The following is a 25,090-nucleotide window of genomic DNA, read 5'->3' on the forward strand; positions in this document are numbered from 1 at the left end:
ATTAGAGTGAAATAAAGGGGGGGGGGGGGGGGGGGGGGAGTATTGAATTTGAAAGCATTGGTATTTTAGATTAAGAGTTTCAGGAAGGAAATATTAAAATGAAAAAAAAAAAAAACAAAGAAAGATTTTTTAATAGAGATTGTTTTGTCTTCAATGTTAAATGATAACATTTCTCAATTTGTTCCATAAAAAGATAGACAATTGGACAATGCGTTAAAGTTATTTAAAATCAACATCGACCCTTCAAAATTAGACCTCCCTCTACTTTGTAATAGCAATGGGCACATACAAACAAACAGACTGTTGAATTATATATAATGTGCATATGATTTAAGTTGCAAAAAAATTTTACAAAATTCCTTTAACCTCAGAAAATGAAATGCCTAGATTTACCATATTTAAATATCAAGTGTCCACACCATTGCCACATTTTGCCTTCATCAGAATTTTTCGCAGAAATTTACGTCAAGCCAGGGCAGGGCGTTTAAATAAAAGTAGTGTCAATTTATGCAGAAAGGAAAATCCCAGCAATTTTATAATTCAAAGAAATTCAATATGATATGTAGATTTATGTGTACAATATACAAATATTCCAAAGAAAAAAAAACGGCTGTATTTTTTTTTTCGTCCTCTACTCATTGCACATTCGAATAAAAACCCTGAAAAAAATAAATATATAAAAAAATCCCACCATAACGGCCAGTTAGTCAAGTTGTTTAAGTCACTCTCTCAGAAATGTTTAATTCACACTCTCAGCAAAGAGAAGATATAAAAATATTATATAAAAAATCCCATTATAACGGCCAGTTAGTCAAGTTGTTTAAGTCACTCTCTCAGAGTTGTTTGTTTTAATTCACACACTCTCAGCGAAGAGAAGAAACCAAAAGCCTATCACTCAGCTAACTGTATATGCCAAGAGTTTGTCAAAAGATAATGAATGTCGTAAAAAAAAACAGCATTAAAATAAAAATAAACAAAAACAAAACCAAAACAATCCTCAATTAACAACAACCACAACAAAACCAAAAAGTAATTTTATATATATAAAAAAAAAAATTACTTAAAAAGAGAACACATGGTAAAGTTAGATAGCAGGGACGGAGGAACGGACTAAAAACCGTTGAATATTTGCTGTTCAGTATTGTGACAAAGGCGGATGTTTAATCGATTCGATTCGAAAGAAACCCCTGCCTATCTCATCCATAGTGGCTGCTAGTAGAAATAGTCTTCTAATTTGACCATCATTAGAGGTCACACATAAAATCTAAGGCTATTAGTCATTTTGTTTACTTTGGTCGCCACAATTCACTCACTGTACAATAGCACAAAAAATACATACACACAGTTATGTGTGTGTGTGTGTTATAGCATTAATCTATTTAAAAATAAAAAATTCTTTTTACACTTACTTGCATATTCACGTTTTGTATTCACATCACTCGCCAAATAGACATTACTGAAACTGCCTTCACCAATGTATTTACCAAAATAAAAATCTTTTGCCGATTTCTTTGGTGGTGTAACGGCGGTGGCGGCAGGTGGTGATGCTTTAGCGGGATACAAATTGTTTGTCGAATTGTTTGTTGTGGAGGACGCGGATGACATGGCAAATGAGCCACCGGATGATGTGGAAGTTTGTGATGAGGCCAATGTTGTTGTTGTTGCTGCTGCTGCTGCTGCTGTCGCTTCAATACCAACACCAGCAACACTACCAATACCATTGCTTGTTTGTTGTTGCTGTTGTTGATAACGCAGACGACAACATGTGGTATTGCTGCTGACACTGCTGGCATTTGATGCAATTGATAAACGTTGAGGTGATGACGAGGGTGAAGAGTTTTGTGTGGCCAAGGCCGCTGTAAGGGGTGATGAATGTCCTGAAAGCAGACAAGAAATACACAGAAAGAATTACTAGAGGTAAAAATAGTAAAAAAAAAAACATTCTTTTTTACCAAAGAAAAGTGAGAAAAAGAAAGAGAGCAAAAGCGAGAGAGAGCATAATTCTTCTAACCAAGTAATAATATATAATTAAAGACTATTTCAATTTATGATTTTTTTCTTATACAATAATTTGTGACATGCTATAAAACAAATATAAGAGTAAGAAAACCAAATTATCGCAAATAAAAAATTAAATATTTCATTTCAAAATTATTATTTTACATAAAATTTATGAAATTGAAAGTTGATATACAATTTTAGCAATTTAAAATTTTGAATTCTAATGAAATAAAATATAGTTCTTGCCTTCTTCCATTTATTTAAATGTATATCACTCTATATTGTGTTTGTATTCTTTGTATTTAAAAAAAAAATTATAGCAAGTCGAGAGTTATGCTTGGACAACAATAGCTATTGCATTAGACTTTCCACATTGTATAGATTTTTTATCTATTAAGTTTTAAACCATTTTTTAAACCTTCAGAGTTGCTATAAAATTTTATAGCAAGTATAAGAACTCAATTTTCTGGTCCAAACGCTACTATTTTTTAATTATATGTTTTTCGAAATTGTTTTTTGAATAATTTTAGAAAAAATATTGCACTTTTTTATGAAATTTGAGTTGCTATAAAATTTTATAGCAAGTCCAAAAACTCTATTTCTTTGGAAAAGGGCAAGTATTCCGAGTTTATATATATTTTTGAAGGATTTGTAATAGGAATAGATGAATACATATGGCAATTTGTCAAAATTTTTAGATGCTATAAAATATTTATAGCAAGTCCAAAAACTTCAGTTTTTTTTGAGAAAAATCTAGTATGCAGTTTCTTATTTAAAATTTTTTAAGTATTAAATGACTATTAGATTTTTTCAAAATTTTCAAGTTGCTATAAAATTTTATAGCAAGTCTAAAAACGTGAGTTTTTTGAGAAAAGACAAGTATGTACTTTGTATGTATGTATTTTAAATATTTTAAGTATTAAAATGAATATTAGAATTTTACAAAATTTTTAAGTTGCTATAAAATTTTATAGCAAGTCCAAAAACTTCAGTTTTTTGGAAAAAAAAAGTTTTACTAGTTTTTAGTTTTATAATAATTTTTAATAAGGTTAGGCGTATATTGTAATTTTTCTAAAATTTTGAGTTTGCTATAAAATTTTATAGCAAGTTCAAAAACTTCAGTTTTTGAGAAAAAAAAAACAAAAGCTTCGTTAGTTTTTATTTTTATAATAATTTTTAGTAAGGTTAGGTGTATATTGGTATAAGATCTTGAATACCTAATATTTTTTTTTGTTTTCTTTCATTTTGTTTATATCATTTCTCTTTTTTAACACGTGTAGTCTTTATCTATCATTTTATATGTTTTTGTTTTTAATTTTTCATCATTTAAGCCTTTAATCTTTGCATGAATATTTCTTTATTTTTTTTTTTTTGAATTTGTTTGAATTAATCCCCCTACTTACCATTGGTCATAAATTTCGTACGCATGGTAACCTCAGGAGCTGAGGCATTGCCACAACCACATAGATGTCGTTGCTGTTGTTGTTGATGGTGATGATGGGCAGCATTTTGTTGACGACACGATGTCGCCGTTGACATGGGCCCAGCATTAACGGGAACTGTGGCGGTAGTGGCCATGGCAGCGGTGGCAGCTACTACGGCAGCGGTATTGGCTAATTCTTTAAAATTCAATTCACTAAAATTATTTTCTGTTAATGATACTGCTGTGGCTGCCTTCTCAGTGGGCATAGCGGGCATGGTGCTATTACAGCAATGATTCAGATATTGCTGTTGCGCCGGCGCCGTTGCTGCTGTTGGTGTTGTTGGGGCACAAGGCAATGTTGCTGTTACGGTTAATGTTGCCGAGGTTGTGGGTAGAGGAGGGAGTTGCTGTTGTTGTTGTTGACCGTTAATCTAAAATTAGAAGAGAATAATGTGTGATTAGCTGTTTTCTTGGCTCTCTTGGTATTGAAATAAAAAATTAGATGTTTACTTTTCGCTGTAGGCAATTAAAAAAATAACAACAGTAACAACAATGAAAATTTTTTCGATATGAAAATATAAAAATTTTTATGACTGTTGTTGGTTTTTTTTTCAACATTTGTGTACAGGTTTTTTGCGTTATGCAGAATTTCATAGGATTGAACTGTGGACCTATACGAAATCAACGAAACGAACGAACCAAACCAGAAGAGAGATAAACTCGTAGCTAATAAAACCAAAAATATAGATGTTGTGAAATACACCAACATGACGCTGTTGTCTAAGCAAATAGTTTAAAAAACAATTCACATCATTTTTCTCTTTCCCCTACCGCCTCCCCTCCTTTCTCTCTCTCTCTATCTATCAAATAAAAGTTGTCTTTTGAGGTTTGCTGGGTGAATGAATGTGAATGTATGGTGGTTTTTGTTAGCCGAAATATTAAAACAAGGCAAACAAAAAGGTGAGTTAACTCTCATCAATAATTTCATTAATGGTTGGAGGTCATTAGTGACGTAGACCAAGAAGACTGGCACAGACAATTCGACAGACGCGTAGAAGACCTTCACACATATACACTGAAAAAACAAAAAAACTCTCTCTTGATGTTATACCCACAGAAAAAGCGTTGCCTTGAGAGTTTGCTAACCACTAAATAACTATTCTAACCGAAGAGAATAGTTTGTAAACAAAGTATGTTTGTGGCAAATATTTGCTATATATTGGGTTGCCCAAAAAGTAATTGCGGATTTTTTTTTAAAAAAAGTAAATGCATTTTTTATAAAACTTAGAATGAACTTTAATCAAATATACTTTTTTACACTTTTTTTTCTCTAAGGCAAGCTAAAAGTCACAGCTGATAACTGACAGAAGAAAGAATACAATTACAGAGTCACAAGCTGTGAAAAAATTTGTCAACGCCGACTATATGAAAAATCCGCAATTACTTTTTGGGCAACCCAATATTTCCCTCAAACATCTTATGCCCTAAATATAAGTTGAGTACCAAACGAAACTTTCTTGGAGAACAATTCACTCAAGTGTGAAATTTATGTGTCCTCTATTTTATTTTTCGTTTACAAACCACCAACTTTTTTCCCAGTGTATACGAGACCAATAAAACACAACAAACTACCATAAATTAGGACAGTTCATATGGGGAGAATGCTTTGTTGTGTCTTTTAGCTGTGTTTTGAGCAATCTCTTAAAGGTAAAACCTACAAAAAAAAATGAAGTTTAAGCTGTTAAACAAAAATGAAGTTAATAAACTTACAAAAATGTATGAGAAAATGTCGAATCACTTAGGAGGACAGCAGCAGCAGCAGGTGCTGTGAAGTGATGTGCTGTGCTGTGGTGTCTAGAGATTTGGCCCAATAGCTACTAATCAATATTAGAGGTAACCGAAAACGGGGCTATGGGAGCTCTCTTGAAATAAAAAGGTTTGCACAGTAAGGTGTGTGTGTGTGTGTGTGAGGTAGGGGGGTGCCTTAATTTGCAAATTAACCGACATACCTAGTGTTGCCTAATTAATTCAAAAAGGGGTTTTTGTTGGGTATTTGTTTTTTTTTCTCAGTTTGATGACAACGAAATCTTTGCTCGCACGCTTATTTGATCTTTTAGCGACAAAATACTTGTTAAATTTCCAAATATGGAGATTTTTTTTTTTTGCTTGATTGTTTTCGTTAATATTGGGGCCATGTCTTTTTTCGGGGAATTTCTCGTATCTCGTAGCTATCGTTGGCTTTTAACTACACATATATTGTATATTGGTGTCATAGTTTGAAAATAAATAAATTATGATCTCATGCTACCGTAACGCGTTGTCTGCGATGCTCTTCTATGTATGGCTGTGCTCTTACTCATACCGAGTGTGAGCCAACACCACTCACTCAATAGACACATTTAAAAAACTATTTAAAAAAATCTTTAAACAATAATAAATAGATAGCAGAAATCAACACAAAACTCCCCCATAAATCTTGACGAAATTCAATTTCCAAGAATCAGAAATAAAGAATCATTAAGTCATAATCGATGAAGTATAAAGAAGACAAAGTGAAAGAGATTGGGTTCAAAGATAAGTGAAGACTTCCAAAAGAGAATTAATTATAAAAATAAAAAAAATATATAAAAAAAATCTAAGATTAAACAAAATTAAGTCAGAGAAGATTTTTTGTGTTTAATTAAGGAATAAAAAAAATTTAATTTTATAAATGAATTTAAAATTAAAATGTAATACATTTTGTTATATTTTAAAAATGGTTTTAATTATTTTTGCATACCATTTAAATTGAAAGAGATTTGCAACTTTTTTAATTTGTATTTTTTTGTAATTTTTAATTTTTTTCAATTTGTATTTTTTTGTAATTTGTAATTTTTTTTTAGTTTGTATAGTTTTTTATCTTTTTTGGTATTTTTCAAAATATTTTAAATATTTTTGTTTTATATTACCTTTTTATTTTTTATTTCCCTTTTTTTTCATAAATTTTTTTATTCGATATTTTTTGGATTTTTTGACCTACATTAAGTTTCCGATTTAGATTTTTACAGCATTTTGTTTGTTGCCTAAAATTTGAAGTTTTCTATGCCAAAGTCTTTACATTACCCTCTGCTCCTCTAAATCCAAGATTTTTTAGCCTTGGCCCCTGACTTTTTTGGATTTATTATGGCATAGCATGTTTCTTCCAGGTTTGCATGTCTATAAAACATTGCGAGCTACCACCAGTTTTGCCGCCCACAAATCGTCACAGTTCCTAGGCCCAAGCAAAAAAACAGTATCCTGACAATATCATTTCATACAAAAACAACAATAACTGTTACAATAACTCAGCGAAAAAAAAAAAGACTCAAGCTATCTTTTTGTTGCAAATGCCGTTGTATTTTTCATTCAAGCATTTCATGTCTGCGCTGGTTGCAGCAACCATTACCAGAACCACCTACCTAACATACCTCCCCCCCCGTTTACTTGATGATGGCGACGACGTGAGTTTTGATGAGGTCCATGGAACTGGCGCCTTTTGAAAAGAAAAATTATGCTCGGCTAATTTTCTTTTAACTTGGCAAAAAAAAACAACAACAACAACAAAGAACAACAGTTGCAAGCTGAAAATTTGGTGTAGTGGTGGGGTGGGACCAGCCCAAAGAATTTTGTTTTTTTTTTGGTATTTTTGATAATAGCAGGAAAGTGTAAAGGTAAGATAGGTAATGGTTGCCTATTGGTGTGGTCTGGTGATTGTTTTTGCCTCTATGGCGTTTTTCCACATTCTTTATTTTTTGGCTTGGCTAAAACCATTGAAAAAGTATCAACAGCCAACTAGTCAGCCAGCTAGCAAATAGCAGCCATAAGAACAACAAGACTAAAATCTGGCACAGAGGCTCATCGTCGCCACTTGCACCTTGTCTGATTTTGGCTGCACTAAAGTGGGTCTGTTGGTGTTTTTGTTGCCGTTGTTGTACATTCTCGCGTTTGCTATGCCATTTTTTTATGGCACTTCACAACTGTTCTTTTTTTCTGGCTCTTAAATGGCGCTCTCATTATTATTGCAGGTGCCTGAGTGACGCCTGCATGTTACAATTAACGCTAACGCTATTTTTTTTTTTTTTTTTGAAAATTTCAGTAAAATAACATATTTTTATAGTTATATTAAAGTAAGACAATTTCATTATGATATTTTAAGTAAAATTTTTATAATAAAAGTAGCAATGGAGAAATAATGAAAAATAGCAATGCAAATCCTTAATTTTTAAATTAAGGCAAAATTTCTTTAAAATCATAGTTGCTATAAAAACGATAGCAAGTTTGAAGTAGTAGTAGTTGGTAGTTTTAAACTCATGATGCTTCTAAAAATAGATTTAATCTATAAAATTGCAAATATTTCATAAAATAAGACTTGCTATAAAAATTATAGCAAGTCCAAAACTTGTTTAAACCTGCCATGTCAATGCCAATCAAATATTCTTGTGCTTTCAAACATTGAAAACCACATTGAAGCTGTTAAATGTCAAAAGTTTCTAAAAATATGAGTTGCTATAAAAAGTTATAGCAAGTTCGAAATTGGGATACTATTGAAAATTTTGATGCCAATCGAATATTTTTGAGCTATATTAAATGAAAGTTATAAAAATTCTAACAATTCTTATAATGAGAGTTGCTATAAAAATTATAGCAAGTTGAAAAACTGCAAAATCTTGAAAAATTTCAAAGCAAACTTAATATTTTTAAACATCTAAGAATGGTTCTTAAGTTTTGGCAGAAAATTGTTTGAAATAAGAGTTGCCATAAAAATGATAGCAAGTTCAGATTTTAGGATATTCTTAAAAATTTCAATGCCAATTGGATATGTGAAATGAGAACCTGAAAAAAAATATGTTGTTAACATAAAACGGCCAATTCCTTATAAGAAAAAGTTGCTATAAAAATTTGAGCAAGTTAGAAAATTTTGCAATAATTTGCATAAATTTCTATATATCAGAAAGTAACGTGTTAACGATCCTAAAAGTTTCTTTTAAAAAATATTTGCCAACATACTTTAAAAAATTGCTATAAAATTATGGAAAAACCCAAAATAAGCAAATTTCCAGAAACCTCGATCCCACTGTTCTAATATCAAAAAGAACAGTGTATTAGAACAAAAGAAAAACAAAAAAAAAGACTTTTTATTTAAATTTAAATAATTGAATAAACTTGAAATAATTCTTTTATTATCAAAGCTTTGTTCCAATTTTCATATGCAAACATGTTTTATATACGCCCTTAAAAGTTTTTCATAATAAAATTTGCAAAAAACCTTAAATCAAGACTTGCTATAAAATTATAGCAAGTTCCAAAAGTTTAAAAATCCTACAATTTTCAATGTTAAGTGCAAATTTTTTTGGCTTGACAAACACAAAACACACAATTCAAACCATAAAATCTTAGAAAACTTTGAATTTGATAAAAAAAGGAAATAAGTTAACTAAAATTAAGAAAACTTAACTAATTTCTTATTACTAGGGCTATTATTAAATTTGTATGCCATATAAAATTTCATAAATATTCCCTTCAACGTTTTCAATTAAATTTTTGCTAAAATCTTTAAACTTAGACTAGCTATAAAATTATGGCAATATCCAAAAAAAATTTCAATGATTGCTTATTAAAAAAATAATACAATTTACTTAAAATCAAGATTAATTTCACTAATTATGTTATTATTATAGCTTTTATAAATTTTTTATTTCTAATTATATTCCCTAAATATCCTCTTATACGTTTTCCATTACATTTTTGCCAAAAATCATTAAAATAAGACTTGCTATAAAATTATAGCAAGTTCCAAATTTTGGTAATTTCCCAAAAATTTTGATACCAATTGCATCTTTACGAACTAGTTAAACACAAAAACGAAAATTTAGGCTTTAGAATAATAGAAAAGTAATTTTTTCCAACATATAAAAAGTTAAATTTGTATTTTTCCAAAATTATAAAATTGTTTATAATTTCTTTATTTGTATCGAAATTTTCTACATTTTAAGGCCAATTGATATTCTCAATAACCTTTAAGACTTTCCACACCAAATTTTGCCAAAAATCCTTTTAATCATGACTTGCTATAAAATTATAGCAAGTTCCCATAATCAGGAAATCCCCAAAAAAACTTGAACTTTATTGAATATTTATGAAGTTATTAAATACATAAATGGCAATTTAAGTCATGAAAACATAGATGACTATGTTTTTGACAAAAAGTTTAGTTTTCCTAAAATGTCATTATGATGATTCATTATAACATACCTGTTATGAAGCAATATCAACTAGAGGCCCACATCATTAAGCCTTAAACGATTGTTGTTAATAACAAACTAGTTGAGCAAATCAACATCTGTTTCACATACATACGCAATGTAGTGAGTATTTATTTTTTTCTTTTTTGGTTTTTAATAAATGCATAATTATACTAGTTTTGAGTTTAATAGAGCATGCAAATGTGGGCTTAACATACTCGTATGGCTATACTAACAAATAGCAGCAAAGTGATAATTATTACATAAAATGTTAATGAATGCTCCTCTAGTATCAATAGTTTCTTGTTTTTTTTTTTCTTCAAACGAAGTTAAGGCAAAAACAAAAACAAGATAACCTTTCAATCGATTGGAATAATGACCTTTTACCTTTGGCTATAATGCCCCAGAAGAGCAAGGCAATGCACACAAATTTTTTTATAATTTAAATGTTTAAGCCAAAATTTTCCTTTATGTTGATTTTTTTCTGTACTCCTTTGCTCTTGAGTTGCCTTTCAAAAACAATTTTGCAAATTTTTAAAATATTTCATCAGATTGCTTCAATAACATACACTTATTTATGATTTATTCATCTTAAATGGCCTTTAATAAATAAGCAAACGTTGCTTTCTTTTTCCATTTCTTTTTTTTTATCACGCAGCTAGCTTGTGTTTGAATTTTATGATTTTGTTTACTAATTTGCTGCGAAACGTAGCGTAGAAGACAAAAAAAAATCTTTATCTTTTGGCGGCGTTTGGTGATGACCAGCCAAATTGCTATACAACAAGGGATAATTTGCTTTTTAGTTTCAAAACAAATCAAGTTATTTATAAAATTAAAAAAAAATCTCTGCCTATTAGGGAGGGTCAATTGTTTAATGTCATATAAATCATTAAATTACGATAAATTCTACAAGAATTACCCAAGGAAACCAAAAGTCTAAAATTTAAATCGAATTTTTGATAAGTGTTTTTCGACCCACCCTAGTGTATATTACCTACATATACAAAAAATTTAGAAAACTATAATGGCTTTGACATACAGACATACATGCATACTATGTGGAGTGAGCTAAGTGCAACAAAGTATCATACAGTTATTTCTAAATAAATTAACACAAATTTGTGTGTAGTCGCCTGCTTACCCCGCTTTGCGCCTACCCCTACTTAGCTATCAAACAAAATTATTTATTTAAACAAATAGCCAGACCCACAATATTGTTATAGTTTTGGACTCTTTTTTTGCCTCAAAAGCATATCACTGCTTAAGACGATGATGATGTCGTCTTCATTGACTTGAGTGAGTCGCTTGTTTATGTAGCAAAAAAAAAATAAATTTAAATCAACGAATTCATTTAAACATTTAACACAAAACACTGCTACAACTACAGCATAGGCGGGCGGCAACAGACACCAACCACTACTGCAGACAGTAACAACAACAACAAAATATTCTTATTGCCATAATAGATGTATAATTTATTATATTTTGGGTTTTTATAAACATTTCAAACATTTCACGATGACATTTTGAATATTGTTGAATATCGTATGTGTTGTTATTATTATTATTGTTGTTGTTCAGGCTGTTGGGCTATTTTTGAGTTTTGCCAACAACAATAATAAACATGTCTAGACAGTTTCCACGTCAACAGGAAAATATAAACAATAAAAATCCAACAAAAATAAAAACATTTAAGAAATATCAAAAAACAAAAATGTTCTTCATAAAAAACAAGATCTTTTTTTTTATTGAGAAATTGGCATTTAAGCTCAAACGTCGCTGATTTCAAAAGGTAATAGGCTATTTCTAACTTGCTATAATTTTTATAGCAAATGTTGAATGAAGGGGAAAATAAAAATAGATTATGCATTTCCTAAAAACAATAGAATGATTTAAAAAAAAATGCATAATAAACATAAAAAAGCATAAAAACTGAATTTTAATATATTTTATAAAAAAAAAAATTATATTTTTTATAATATTGTCTTTCCAAAGGTCACTAAATCAAAGAAAAGTGAAAAATATTATATGCAAGAATTTTCAAAATAGAATAATTGTCTAACAGTATGACATAAAAAATTCAAAATTTGTTGTAAAATTTGATAGTTTGCATTAAAAATGCAAGGGGTGGATTATGGATGGCAACTGAACTATAGTCCCGTTGCCATTCGATATCATAATTTTGAACGTTCAACTACTAAATAAATTGTAAAAAAGTATGCAATTCAATGCAGAAATGGAGATTTCTATAACAAATTTGCACGTTGGAAACTCAACTGAGGTTGGGTTTCCAAAAAAAATATATATTTAGTTCTTTTTAATCATTTGTTGATACAAATAGCAAACTGTTTGCTGAAACATCAGCAAAATCGACTGCAAAATGTTGGCAGAGAATGTTAACAACTTTCAGTTTTTTTTCATCAAGAGGTGGTGAAAAAAAAATACCATTTCCCCCTATGCAGATAAACAAAACAATGTAGCTTAGACAAAAAACAACAACAAATATGTTCCCCCAAATATTTGTTGTTGTTTTTCTTCTTCTTTTTATGGTAAATCGTAAACAAACAGGTAAGCACAAAACAAGCGCAGAACCAGAAAAAATTCCTAACGGTAATTTTTGCACATACGTAAGCAGCTTGTATGTATGTTCCTTTCACCTTTGCTAAGCCAATAATCAACTATTTCATTTTAAGGTCCAGTATGCAGCACCTCAGCGAAATTACCGTTAGCCAAGACATGTTGACAAATAACTATGCATTCGTTTGGCCAATCTGCCGCAAGTTTTTGCTGATAAAGTACACTTTATAAAATTTAAGCATTGTTTTGTAGAAAAAAATCCATTACATGGTACAAAGAATTATCCAAGCAATAATTTTCTCGCAATGAAAGAAAACAAAATATGTCCAATGATTTCAATGTCACCCTTTAATACAAATCAAACCGAAAATGTCGCTTACTTATGGCAACGCAAAGTTCGCTTAAGGGAAAATTTTGATTTTTTTTTTAATTTTTGCCCCTAAATGTTTATAAATTTTATGAATGAATTTTTTCATAGGATTGCTTGCTGGCTAGTTGTAACAAAATCCGCCATACACGCTCACACACACACACACATTTATTCAATGCACGCGCGCATTGTCGTTTCATACACACACACACACACTCTTATTTGCCTATGGGGCTCAAGGTAAAATTCCATTGTGTGTTCCTTTCACCAAACTGCCCGCATAACCCCCGCTCAATGGATAAAAAAAATAAAATTGTTCTCATAGTCACACAAGAGTGAGAGTGAGTGTTGGAAGGTGGAGGCCTAGTTGATGTTTTGATGCATAACAACAAAACAACAACAAAAATACCCCACAGTGGTGTTGTAGAGAGGAACAGCAGCAAATGCCAAACATAGACAACATATTAATAATAGACACGAATAATGCACAACACTAATAAAATGAGTTAAACAACAGAGAGAGAGAGAGAGAGAAAGAGAGTGAGAGTTGAACCATGTTTCACCCAGAGAGTACCATAATATTTTGGTTTTTTTTAAGGGGACTATAACAATTCTTTACAACTTCTTATGTTAAATAAATTAAAGCTGTTCAGCATTAATTTAGTTTTTGTTAAATTTCCTTTTTCTGAGTTATGGTTTTTATAAAATTTAATTAAATCGTTTTTCTTATTATTTGCTACATGTTGTGTGTATAGGCATTTTGTGTTTTGCCATTCTCCAAACTGAGAAAACTGCAATGCGTCAAAATATATACTTGGCGTAGTAGGTAGTAATTGGAGCCCCCATATTTGTTTTTTTATTTTGTTGTCTATTAGAGGTCTTCTCTCGTTTTCATTTTGGCACACTTATAATTTACGTAGTATATCTACTAGAGTTTTTGTCTGCTCTCAGACGACCGAACAGCTAACTAAGCTAGCTCACTCACCTCGTATGGTGGCGCGCACTTGCTTTGGCTCTTGGGGTTTGCAATGTTGGATTTTTTTTCGCTCCACACCACTAGAGAGGTTGTGGTGGTGTTGAGCTGCTGCTGTTTCTTCTGGTGGTTAAATAATAATAATCGGATTTGTTTTCTCTCTCTCGTAGACTTCGGCAATTTTATATGTATTATACTTGTGTGGTGGTGTTTTTTTTTTTGTTGTTGTTATTGTTGCTGTTGTTGATTATTTTAAGGAATTCGGTATTTTTCCTTTATTGCGGGGCCAAAGAATTTTTATTTTGATGATATTATTATTCCGTTTTATTTATTTTTTGTTAATTTTTTGCTTAGAGCAAAACATTAATGTATAGATAATTTTTGCTATGATTTTTTTTTCTAAATAATTTCACACGATTGAACACAGATTGGAACGTTGATGACTTGTTTTAGTTTTCTTTTTTTGGTGGTTGTGCACACAAAAACATGTTTAACATAAAATTAAATTTAACATATCACACATACTATTAGATGGTCGTATGATTCGATCCACAACGAAATTTGTAGAATTTAATATAAATAGCAGATGAAATCGTTTGCCATTTTTTATATTTTTTGCCACAAACATAGAGAAACGCCACAAAAATAATTTTACTAAATAAATTTTTCTAGATTTATTCCTCTTTTTGGAAATGAACACATTGATTTCTGCCTTCTTTACATTTTTCTGGTTTGATTAGGTAGACGACATACAATAACATTTATTTAATTTTTTTCTATATGTATTTAGGTATATTTTGTTTTCTTGTTTTTTTAGGTTTCTTTATTTGATTTTTTTTTTTTCTTCTTGCTTTGAGAAATCAATCCTAACGAACGGGACCCGAAAGCTTCAAGTGGTTTGTTTTTGGTATACCGTTTCACTGTAAGCGCCACAAAAAACTAATCAAGAATGATTGTATTGTGGTTGTATAAAACCGTGAAACAGCCAGCTAGTCAACCAGATAGCATCGGCTAAAACAAGTCACAAGTGGGCATTGATATTCTCTTGACTTCTCTCTGTTTCTTAAAACAATACGTTCACTGTGGCAGGGAGGGCAGAATTCATTTTTGATGTACGAGTTTGCGCTCGCACTCAATCGCTCTCACTTCAGTGCTGACTCAATCTCTTTCGCTCAGTGCTGACAAAGATAGTAGGGTACTATTTGAAATGATTGTGAAATAGAAAAAGTACTCACTTTGCATTTAGAATTCGTCTGAAGCGGACGCTTCGGGATTCGATGCTTAGTCATCGTTATACACAGTACAGTTATAACTGTACATTGGTTTTAATTCTGTATTTTTAATACACGTGTTTTAATTTACAGTTGGTGGGGACACCAACTTCGGAAGTACAACCTGGCATATAGAGTCGTACTCTGCCATTTCGATTAAAGTCCAAAAAAAAGAAAAAGTACTATTCATAAGCACCACAGACATGTTCGAACACTACACTATTTCCAGACTCGTTGTAAATGTCTAAACTATAAATAGTTTTAATACAATTTGTTTGTTTATAACATTCCTAAACTACAACTATACGCATTTATGTACAATCTACAATCTTGTTATTGTTTCCAACACACATAAATGCTGAGCTCCCATATATAATAATAAACAACACTCGCCACTTAAGGCCGACAACCATTTGCTCTCCCCTCTTGCTCTCTGTCTATCGCTCACAGTCTTTCAATAACAGCACTATATATGTGAAAACATAAAATGAGCAGAAACCCCAATATCCAAAAACACAAATACCAATATCCAAAAACACAAATAACGCATCAATCCCAACAGAGCTGTTGAGGTAGACAGCGAGAGAGAATCAGCGCGCGAGTTCAATGATGAACAGTATAAAATGTTGTGGGGATACACAGAGGGAGCATACCAAACAAACAAGAGCTTATGTGGGGAATATGACAGCAATTGTATGCGTGTGTATAATAACATTACCTATAGTTGTTGTTTAAAAATAACTGTGTGTGGCGCTTTCATATATTTGGGGATTTTTTAGGAATTTGTTTTTTTTTTTCTTGCATGTTTTGTCTACTTGCAGAGGTGTAGGTAGTGTTGTTGCTGATATGGTTTGTTTTGTTTTCTCTTGGGGGAGCAGCAAAGAATGCCGTGGTGTTGTTTGATGCTGGCAAACATAACCAGCTACACATTCCACAAGAGAGACAACGACAGAGAGAGAGAATGAAAAAAAAAACAACCAAAACAAACAACAACATCACTACTTTAATGTTTACAAAAACATAAAGATGCCGCTAATCAATCAATCATTCCAAATACATAATAATAACAGTCATAATAAAAGGCCTGCAGCATTATAAGGTACAAAAACCCCAAAAAATATATTCTTGAATGGGAAAAATATTAACAGAGCGAGAGTGAGAGAGAGAGAGTGAAGGTGAAAATGTCGTTGTTATTCAGCTTTGTTTGATTTATTTTAATCGAATTTATATGTAAAATTAATTTGTACAAGCTGGCGCAAGCAGTTAGGCTACTTTGATGGGGAAAAGAGGTCACCACAACTTTTTAATTACAAGCAAAATGAGGAGGAAAAAAATAATAAAACAAAAATTAAGAGAAAAGCAAACAAAAGCATAATGACTAAATATATGTAAGTGTTGTGGGGACACACATTCAAAAGCCAGCGCCAAGCCAACAACAACAACAATGCCGCACAGCAAACATCATTAACAATTTCAATTTGACTTTTTGATCAATGACCAGCATCACAACAAAACAAAACAAAAAGGGGCGGCGGTATGTTTGAAGGTTTTATGTTGTTTTTGGAGATTTTGTTGGGGATCGTCGTAATGAAGCCAAAGATCAATTTACCCTATGTTATGTGTGTGAGTAGTTATGTTGGTAAGTCTAATGAGCTTAGCAGTTTTGAGCCAAGACAATAAGGTAGAAGAAGAAGGTGGTGGTGAAGGTGGAGAGGTTTCTTTTAATGTTCTCATTGTACAACGGTGATAAATGTCCATGAAAACATGTAACGGCATTGCGCTTTTCTTTTCTAGATAATTGATGCGATTTGATTTGAAAGCGTCATTATAAGGCAGAAAGTAGGAATGTGGTGAAATCTGAGAGCAAATTGGGAAAGTACCTACCTAAGTAATTTTTAACATATGGTTTGGAATCTGAGGAAAGTTTGACAAGGATGTTTGAGACAATTTTAAAATAATCAGAAAAATACCGAGTTTATTATAGAATTTGTCAAAACCCTACTCATTTTTTGTTTTTTTTTTATTATGAGACCTATTGAACATTATTTCTTTCAATAACAGAATGCTTGTATACATTTCTCTAGTTTACTTTACCAACCAACGTGCCGTGCTGTGCCGTGTTCAATGTTTTTGTCTAATCGAAAAATTACATACAAAAGCAGCGCAAAAATTCTAAAAACAACAATAATAAAATGGTTGAATTGAGGTCATTGTCGTTTTACTTTGAGCACCACACACATAAAACAAAATAAAAACAAAAAGTCATTCAAACAGTAAACGACAAAAATAAGTAGGTACCCATATACAAATAAAAAAACAAATGTGTGTTTTTTGTTGTTGTTATTGTCTTCTTTTAAACAAATTTCTGGTTTTCTGAAAATTTATTTATTTTCATTATTATTGGTTATTAGTTGGATATTAAAAACAAATGTTGACGAAGACTATGACGATGATGATAATCGGCCCCATTGCCGTGAGTAATTTATCATTATTTTTGAGTAAAACATTAAAAGAGCAAATATACGAGACACAATTGGCTTGTCTTTGAGAGCGAGAGCAGTTAACAGATGCAAAGAGGTGCAAGTCACAAAAGAATGCAAAAACAAAAAATCCCCAACTGATATGTAAGATTCAGTATTTATTGTTGTTGTTGCTGTTGCTGTTGCTGTTGCCGTTATTGTAAATATTCATTTGCAAAACAACACTCGGCACAGACAAAACAAACGAACCGACAAAAATGATAATAACAACAAACATGAAAAACCAAGGTGGATGTCTGCTGGCAGACAGACAGACAGAAAAAACACCTTTCACTTTATGAATACTGGAGCCCCACAACAACAGTCGAACAGCCATATAATACAACAGCAGACTTACATACCTATAAATACCAACAATATATGTATGTATATGCACATATGTACATATGTATTTTTTGCAAAATATTTGTGAATGTTCACAAAAATAAAAACAATAACAGCAACCAAACATACATACCTACTTTAAACAAGCGGTAATAACAATAATAATAACAATAACAATAAAAAGGAGAAATTAAGCAAACAATACAATTGCCAATGATGATGAGGACAAAGATCATGGATAAATCAAAATAATTGCCATTTTAATTAAATATATGTATATAAATTAGAAAAAAAAAACAAACAGATCAGAATAGAGACAAAAGCATTCAACAACTTTAAGCTTGTATACATGCGCAGAGAAACAGGAAAAAAAAAGAAAGAGTTAGAGGGCATAGCAGTTTATTAAAATTGCACCCAAAATTGAAAGGAATTTCAAAAGACTTAATAATACTTTAAAATGAAGAATTTCAAGCAGTGCTGATCAAACAGAAGCATATTTTGGACAAATTGCAGTTGATTGTTTTGTTTGTGGTGATACCGTGGTAGGTAAAGCCATTGACTAGGTATCTTAGGGTTTTAGTTATGTAGCAAAATTCAGTGCCCATTAACCTACGCACCTCGATTTGTCCGATTTCTTTCAAGTTTCAGTTATTCGTTATTCAGAAACAGGCAAATATTTTTGTTTTTATAAAAAAATAATAAAATACGCATATCTCTTGGTTATGCCCCTACAGGTTGTTTTGCTTTCAATGTCAATATCAAAGATAAGATTAAAACAAATCTAAAATTGTTAAAAAAATAATGCTTAAGATAATTAGTTTTTTTCGATTTCAGATAAGAATATTATAACCTAAAATACAATTTAAATCATATAAATACAAATAGATAGCAATTTAAAAAAAATAATATAATTATATTCTCTGTCTGTATTATTCAATTGCATGCTTCTACTAAACATCTACCAACCAAACGATTACTTGTATTACATATCATTTCCCTCCAAACAAAAACGAGATCAGTCCAGTTACGCACTTCTACATAAGGTTGTCTGCTGTCTCTCTGTGCAAAGAACAACAGACAACAACAGCCAGCCAGCATTAACAAATAATAAAACAATAACAACACAGCCTTTCAAACACACATCCTCCACTCACCACCCAAAACCCCACACAAACAGGCACACATACGAGTGCTCACCCAGTGCTTACGGGCAGCAATCACCCAGCCAGCCATCATATATCAGGTATGAAAAAAAATTGTTTACATTTTTCTCGGACAATTTTCTTTAGTTTCGTTTTGCGCGTTTCATTTGTTTTTATCAACCCTCAACGCACAGATGTATAGGCGCGCGTAAAAGAAAAAAAAAAAAACAACAACAGAAAAAATTAGTTTGACATCACGCAACTTCCCCTCTCACTCTCTCCCAATACCAATCATCAAAATAATGCACTTTGCAATAGAGAACAAAAAACAATTGCGTTGTTTAGGTTGGTAAACACAGGGTGGCGATGAAGAAAATGGAATGGAAATTTCGGGAATTTTTGATGCAAAAAAAAAAATTATAATTTTATAGAATTGTAGGAAATAAACAGTAGGAATTATTTAAAAAATGTCTAAAAATTGATAAAAAATTATTTGCAATCCATATAGTAGTAGTAGTAGTAGTAGTATTCTTTATTAATTTCATTAATGTTTTCATATAAATATAGCAATATAAACATAGCATTCTAAAAGAATAAATTGAGTATATATTTTCTTGACATTGACCTTCGGTCGTCTGTCCATTATTAAAATATAGTGTATATACTAGAGATTTACGAGTTTGTTTTTCCATATATGTCAATACAATATCTCAAGAGAATCATCTTCTTTCATAAAAGAAAATATATTTGCAATTAAAAAATAAAATACATAGGTATGTATGTGTGTGGAAAAATTCTTCATCTTTCCTTTTTGTTTGTTCCTATCTGAATCACCCTGTCTTACATCATAACATTGCTTGCTGTTTTTGTTTTTTTCTGCCTATAACCCCAATTTGATGTGTGCAACGTGTGTTTTTTCAGAGTCAGCCAGTCAGTCACTGCCGCAAGCAATGATCACCGTTCAAAAACAAGAGAAACAACAACAACTACCGCCACAAATGAAGTGTTGTTATTATTGATGTCTGGCTCACTTCATGGACTTTGTGCGTTCGCTTTTCCACTGTTGATTGCTGCACACGAACGCACATACACCCTGAGAGACGGAGGCAGCCAATGTTTATTTATATTTTTCAATACAATAATTTTTCCGATTTTGTTGTTACATTGCAACGCATTCATTGTCGCACAAGGCAAACAGCCAGCACATTGGGATGTTCAATTGATCAAAAAATAATTTTAATAATAATTAATAATTTTTCTTTATAAATTATTATTATATGAAATATATCAAAAAAAATTATTCAAAATGTTGATAAAACACTTTTATGATGTGGCGAAATGAACAGGAAAAACTTTTATGAAGTGATGAAATGTTTATGAACAAATTTCATTAAAATTTTCCAAAAAAAAAACTTCTTCCAATATATGAAATGTTCATAGGATCAATGATTTGTTTTATAAATTTCTATGCAAATTTTGATAAATATTTTAATGACGTAATGAGGAAGTGATGAAATGGTTTTATGAAGCAATGAAATGTTTATGCAACATTTTCATATTTTTTCTCAAAAATTTCTTCCAATCTATGAAAATATCATAAATGTGATGAAAATTTTCATCAATTTTGTTGATGAAACATTTCAATCAAGTGATGAAACGCTTTTATGAAGCGATGAAATGTTCAAGAAACATTTTCATAATTTTTTTCCCAAGAATTTCTTCAAATCTATGAAAATTTCATACATATGATGAACATTTTCATCAAATTTTATGACATTGGGTGTTGATGAACACGCTTCATCAAATTTGATGGATATTTTTTTCAGTGTATAAATGAAAAAAAATTTGGAAGCAAGATTTCCAAGATTCCCTGAATAAGGTTATCCCAAGCGATCAGCCGACATACAATGTTTTTAATTTTTGACGGTTCTTGGCATTGAGGATGTCAACTTGCTCTCTTTTTACATTCATTCTATGTTTAAGTTTCCTCCTATTTGATGACACTTTCAATCGGCAGATTTGACATCCTTAATGATGTTCATGCTCCCTATCCACTTCATGTTTTCGCAAGTGACCTAACCTTCTATTAGTGAATCCTACAAGATTTCGAGGAGAATGAAAAAATTCTACACACATAAGTAACTACATACTATTTTTGGGGAATGTTTTTATCATTCGCAATTTTTATCCCTTTAAAAGGTGTTTAAATTTTAAGGGCCAATGTTGAAAGAGAACTTCATCTAAACCTAAAGTTTGTTTTCTGCATTTCATTTGCAGATAGAAATTGCTCATGAACATTCAGTCCGATTCAAGTTTAATTTCAATGATAAGGGACCTCCTTTTTAGAGCCGAGTCTGACACCTCTTTGGGGAGAAGTTTTTACATGGCATTTTAACTAACAAATGTCGCCAAAATAAGATTAGATAACCACAGCTGAAAATTTTCATCTGATGCTTTTGCCAGGATTCGATCCCAGCCGTTTAGCTTTATAGGCGAATATGTTTACCTCTGCGTTACGATGGCTAGCATTTCATTTGGCATTCCCCAGTTACAGACTAACGACATTTGAACTATGGAAAGGTACAAAATCAAGCAACGCTTTTTAGTTCAGCAGAATCAACTTCGGTTCTTAATGTGTAACCACCACACTCTATAACTTTTTTACCCACTGTGCCTTGTTTGTTATTTAATACTGATTTATCATTGCAAATTTTTCGTTTTTTTTGTTGTTGTTATTGTTGTTCTAGCTGGCTGTTAGTTTTGCTTTGTTTTGTCGTCTGTTGTCTATGTGGCGTTGAGTGCTCATTTTCTTGCAATTCTCAGCTGTTTTTTTTTTTTGTATTTTAGCCTAATGTCTTCTCTTTGCCCCACATCACTCATTCCTCAATCTTGTGAGACAATCAACCAACCAACAACCATCCATATACATATGCAGCAAACGGTTTATGTCTGGTTGGCATTGCATGATCTGCCATGGCAGTGTTGTTTTTGTTATTGCTGCTTAGTTCATCTGTGAGGGGCCTCACTTAAAAACGAGAAATAGTGTTGGTGGTTGTGTTGTATTGTTACTAGATATTTGTGTTATGGCGTTGTTGCTTTTATTGTTTTGGTTTCATTTTCTTCATTTGAGAAAATTGGCCTCCATAATAATTATTTATTTTTTCGTTTTTGTTTTGCTATGCTATCTGCCTGCCTAGAAATATTTTTTGTTGTGTTGTTTTTGTTTTTATTTTCTATATGGAAAAAAACGCAAGGGGTTTAATATTTCGCTTCCTTGTTGCTGAAGTCAGCAAAAATGAAGAAGTAAGAAGACAAAATGTATAAAGACAAATACAATAACAACAACAGCAGCAGCGCCAACCTCATATAACAATAATGATGGTGATGATGATGACGATGAAGACAGCAACAACGGCGTCGAAGCTGACACCGCTGCTGCCACCATTACCCCAATGTTGTTTTTGTATTTTTAATGTTTTGTTTACCATTTGCCACAGCAAAATAAAAGAAGAAAAAAACAAGGAATACTAGAAAAAAAAAGAAACTCTTAAATTCGAATTCAATTCATTGTTTTTCATGCTCTTAAGTTCCACAAATTTATTTGATAGCGGTTTTGCTCTTAAACAGCTACTTTGCTCTCTTTCACTGCTGTTCGAATCCATTCTGGAGCAGCCAAGATAGTGGTAATAATACATGGGGGGGTGCGTGTAGTGTGTAGTGTTTGTTCTTTTTCTTTAATTCAAGTTGATTTAATTTTTTTGGGTTAATTTCCCAAGTGTTTTCTTTTGGTGTTGTTGTAAGTTTTTAAGAGCGAGAAATGGCTGACTATACAAAGAATTTACTCAAACAAATTGTTTGTTACCCCCACACTCCCAACGCCCTCCTCCCACAACTTCATTACACAAGATGATAATGGTGTAAGCGAAATGTGTGTGTGTGTGTGCGTGCATTGTACTCATGTAATGACAAAGGAAGTACACCTTACTTAAAAAGGTTCAAAGGTTATAAGGTTTTGTTATTGTTGTTGTTGCTGCTGAAATATATCGAATATATTTGTTTAGGGTTTTATTATTTAAGCAGATGGGTATATATTTGTTTTTCATGTTATTTAAATTTTATTAGCATTAGTTTTTTGAAACAGTAAATAAGTACAATCCAAAAGAGCTTAAGGAATTTAAAAGTTTAAAAAATTTTAGTTTATTTGCATGCATAGACAAATAAAATTAAAAAAACTAATTTTTTGTTAAGGATAAAAAGAAAAGAGAAAATGTCATAGACAGCGAACAATTTTGCTTATTAAACACCATGGTAGCTCAGTTGGTAGCGTGCTCCGGTTATGGTTGCTTGGGCCTTGGATTCGGTTCCCCCAGAGACTTTGCTGGTCCATCTCTGTTCAAATTTAGTTTGTTTAAAGGATTTTCAGGCTACAAACCAATTAAACATGGGGGTGTAAGCTGTGTTAGTTTGCCGTAATTGCAAATCACAGCAGTGGAGTATTTCATATTGCAAGGCCAACTTAACGTATAGATTAATTTGACAGCCTATGACGCTGAAAGAACGAGTTCGTTTTCTGACGAGAAAATCAAAACCTATTTTCAGTGGCAATTGTACCCCAGGTGACCACTAAAGCGCAGATGTTAGCATGTCCGCCTGATTCAAATCCTGGCGAGAACATCAGAAGAACTTTTTAGCAGTGATTCCCCTTGGTAATCCTGGCGGCAAGCCTTTCGTCTATAAAAATAAGATCTCTTATCAGTGAGCTGAAATATTATTTGGACAGCACTCTGTGATATGTGAAAAGCTTGTCCCTGTTCCTAAATGGAATGTTCATGGGCAAATTCGCATCAGTACATCGGAGAGTCTAGGGATCTCTAGTTGGGACGAAAAGTCGGCTTTTAGACTCTTCGATGTATTTTAGTCTAGGAGGCCACCGTGGCGCAGAGGTTAGCATGTCCGCCAATGACGCTGAACGCCTGGGCTCAAATCCCGGTGAAAATATCAAAAAAAATTGTGGGGGTTGTTATTCCCTTACTAATGTTGGCTACATTTGTAAGGTGTCCTGCCATGTTAAAACTTCTCCCCAAAGAGGTGTCGCTCTGCGGCACGCCGTTCGCACTAGGCTATAAAAAGGAGGTCGCTTATCATTGAACTTAAAATTCAATCGTACTCATTGATATGTGAGAAGTTTCCCTAGTTCCTTAATGGAATTCATGGGAAATTTTATTAATTTAGTTAGTTTTTAGGAGGCCACTGTAGCGCAGAGGTTAGCACGTCCGCCTATGACGCTGAACGCCTGGGTTCGAATCCTGGCGGGAACATTAACAAATTTTTCAGCGGTGGTTTTCCCCTCCTAATGCTTGCGACATTTGTGAGGGACTTTGCCACCAAAGAGGTGTCGCTCTGTGGCACGCCGTTCGGACTCGGCTATAAAAAGGAGGTACTTATTATAGAACTTAAAATTGAATCGGACAGCAGTCATTGATATGTGGAAAGTTTTCTCCAGTTCCTTTATGGAATGTTCATGGGCAAATTTGTATTTTTTAATTTATTAATTTTTTTTTTAATTTCTGTATTTTGTAAAAATGTTTGGTAGAAATCCAATTTTATTTTCCAATTTAAAAAAATTTATGTTTTATATTTTTTTAATGAAAGTTGTTTTTTCACTATTTTTCGGCTAAAACTTTTTCTAAAAATTTTTTTCATATTTTTTTTTTTTTATATTATATATATTAAAATATTATTATTATTTTTTTTATTAATTTGTTCTTTAAAAATTTTTTTTTTGAATTTTTTTTTTTTTGGTAATTTTTTTATAAATCATGAATGTTTGGTATTTTTTGAAGCGTTTTTCAAATGTGTAATTAGAATCCTATTTTCTTTAAAAAATTTTAAATTATTTGAATTTTTTTTTTGAAATCTCAAAAGATTTAAATTTATTTAGAAGATTTTCAATTTTCTTACGTTTTCAAAAAGCATTTTCTTTGACAAAGGATGTTTTACTTGTTATTAAATAGATCCTTAATTTTGGGTCTTTTTTGAAGACAACTATCATTTAATGAAAGTCAAAATGACTTTGAATGTTAGGAAATTGTTTTCAAAAACACCGAAAAGCCTTACGAATAGTATCGCATTTAAATTTTTAAATCTTAAAAGTATTGATTGCATGTTTTTTTTTAACTTTCAGAGTCCTTTCTGAAGTGAAATATGAA

At 31.6% G+C, this 25,090-nt stretch overlaps 1 protein-coding gene across 3 annotated transcripts in view; it reads right to left on the reverse strand.

Annotated features, from left to right (window-relative positions):
* Positions 1–25,090, reverse strand: part of LOC106094275 (3-phosphoinositide-dependent protein kinase 1) — a 105,291-nt gene that overhangs the window by 49,019 nt on the left and 31,182 nt on the right. For 2 of the 3 annotated variants that reach the window (XM_059370747.1, XM_013261478.2), the window contains exons 2-3: positions 3,405–3,855; positions 1,410–1,877 (exon numbers count right to left, since the gene is read on the reverse strand). In XM_059370747.1, the coding sequence (XP_059226730.1) occupies positions 1,410–1,877; positions 3,405–3,855 (919 nt within the window). Of the gene's footprint in view, positions 1–1,409; positions 1,878–3,404; positions 3,856–13,616; positions 14,833–25,090 lie in introns of those variants that run through there. The other variant, XM_013261479.2, reaches the window with a different exon arrangement.

Source organism: Stomoxys calcitrans, chromosome 1 (assembly GCF_963082655.1).
Source record: "Stomoxys calcitrans chromosome 1, idStoCalc2.1, whole genome shotgun sequence".
Taxonomy (NCBI): Eukaryota; Metazoa; Arthropoda; class Insecta; order Diptera; family Muscidae; genus Stomoxys; species Stomoxys calcitrans.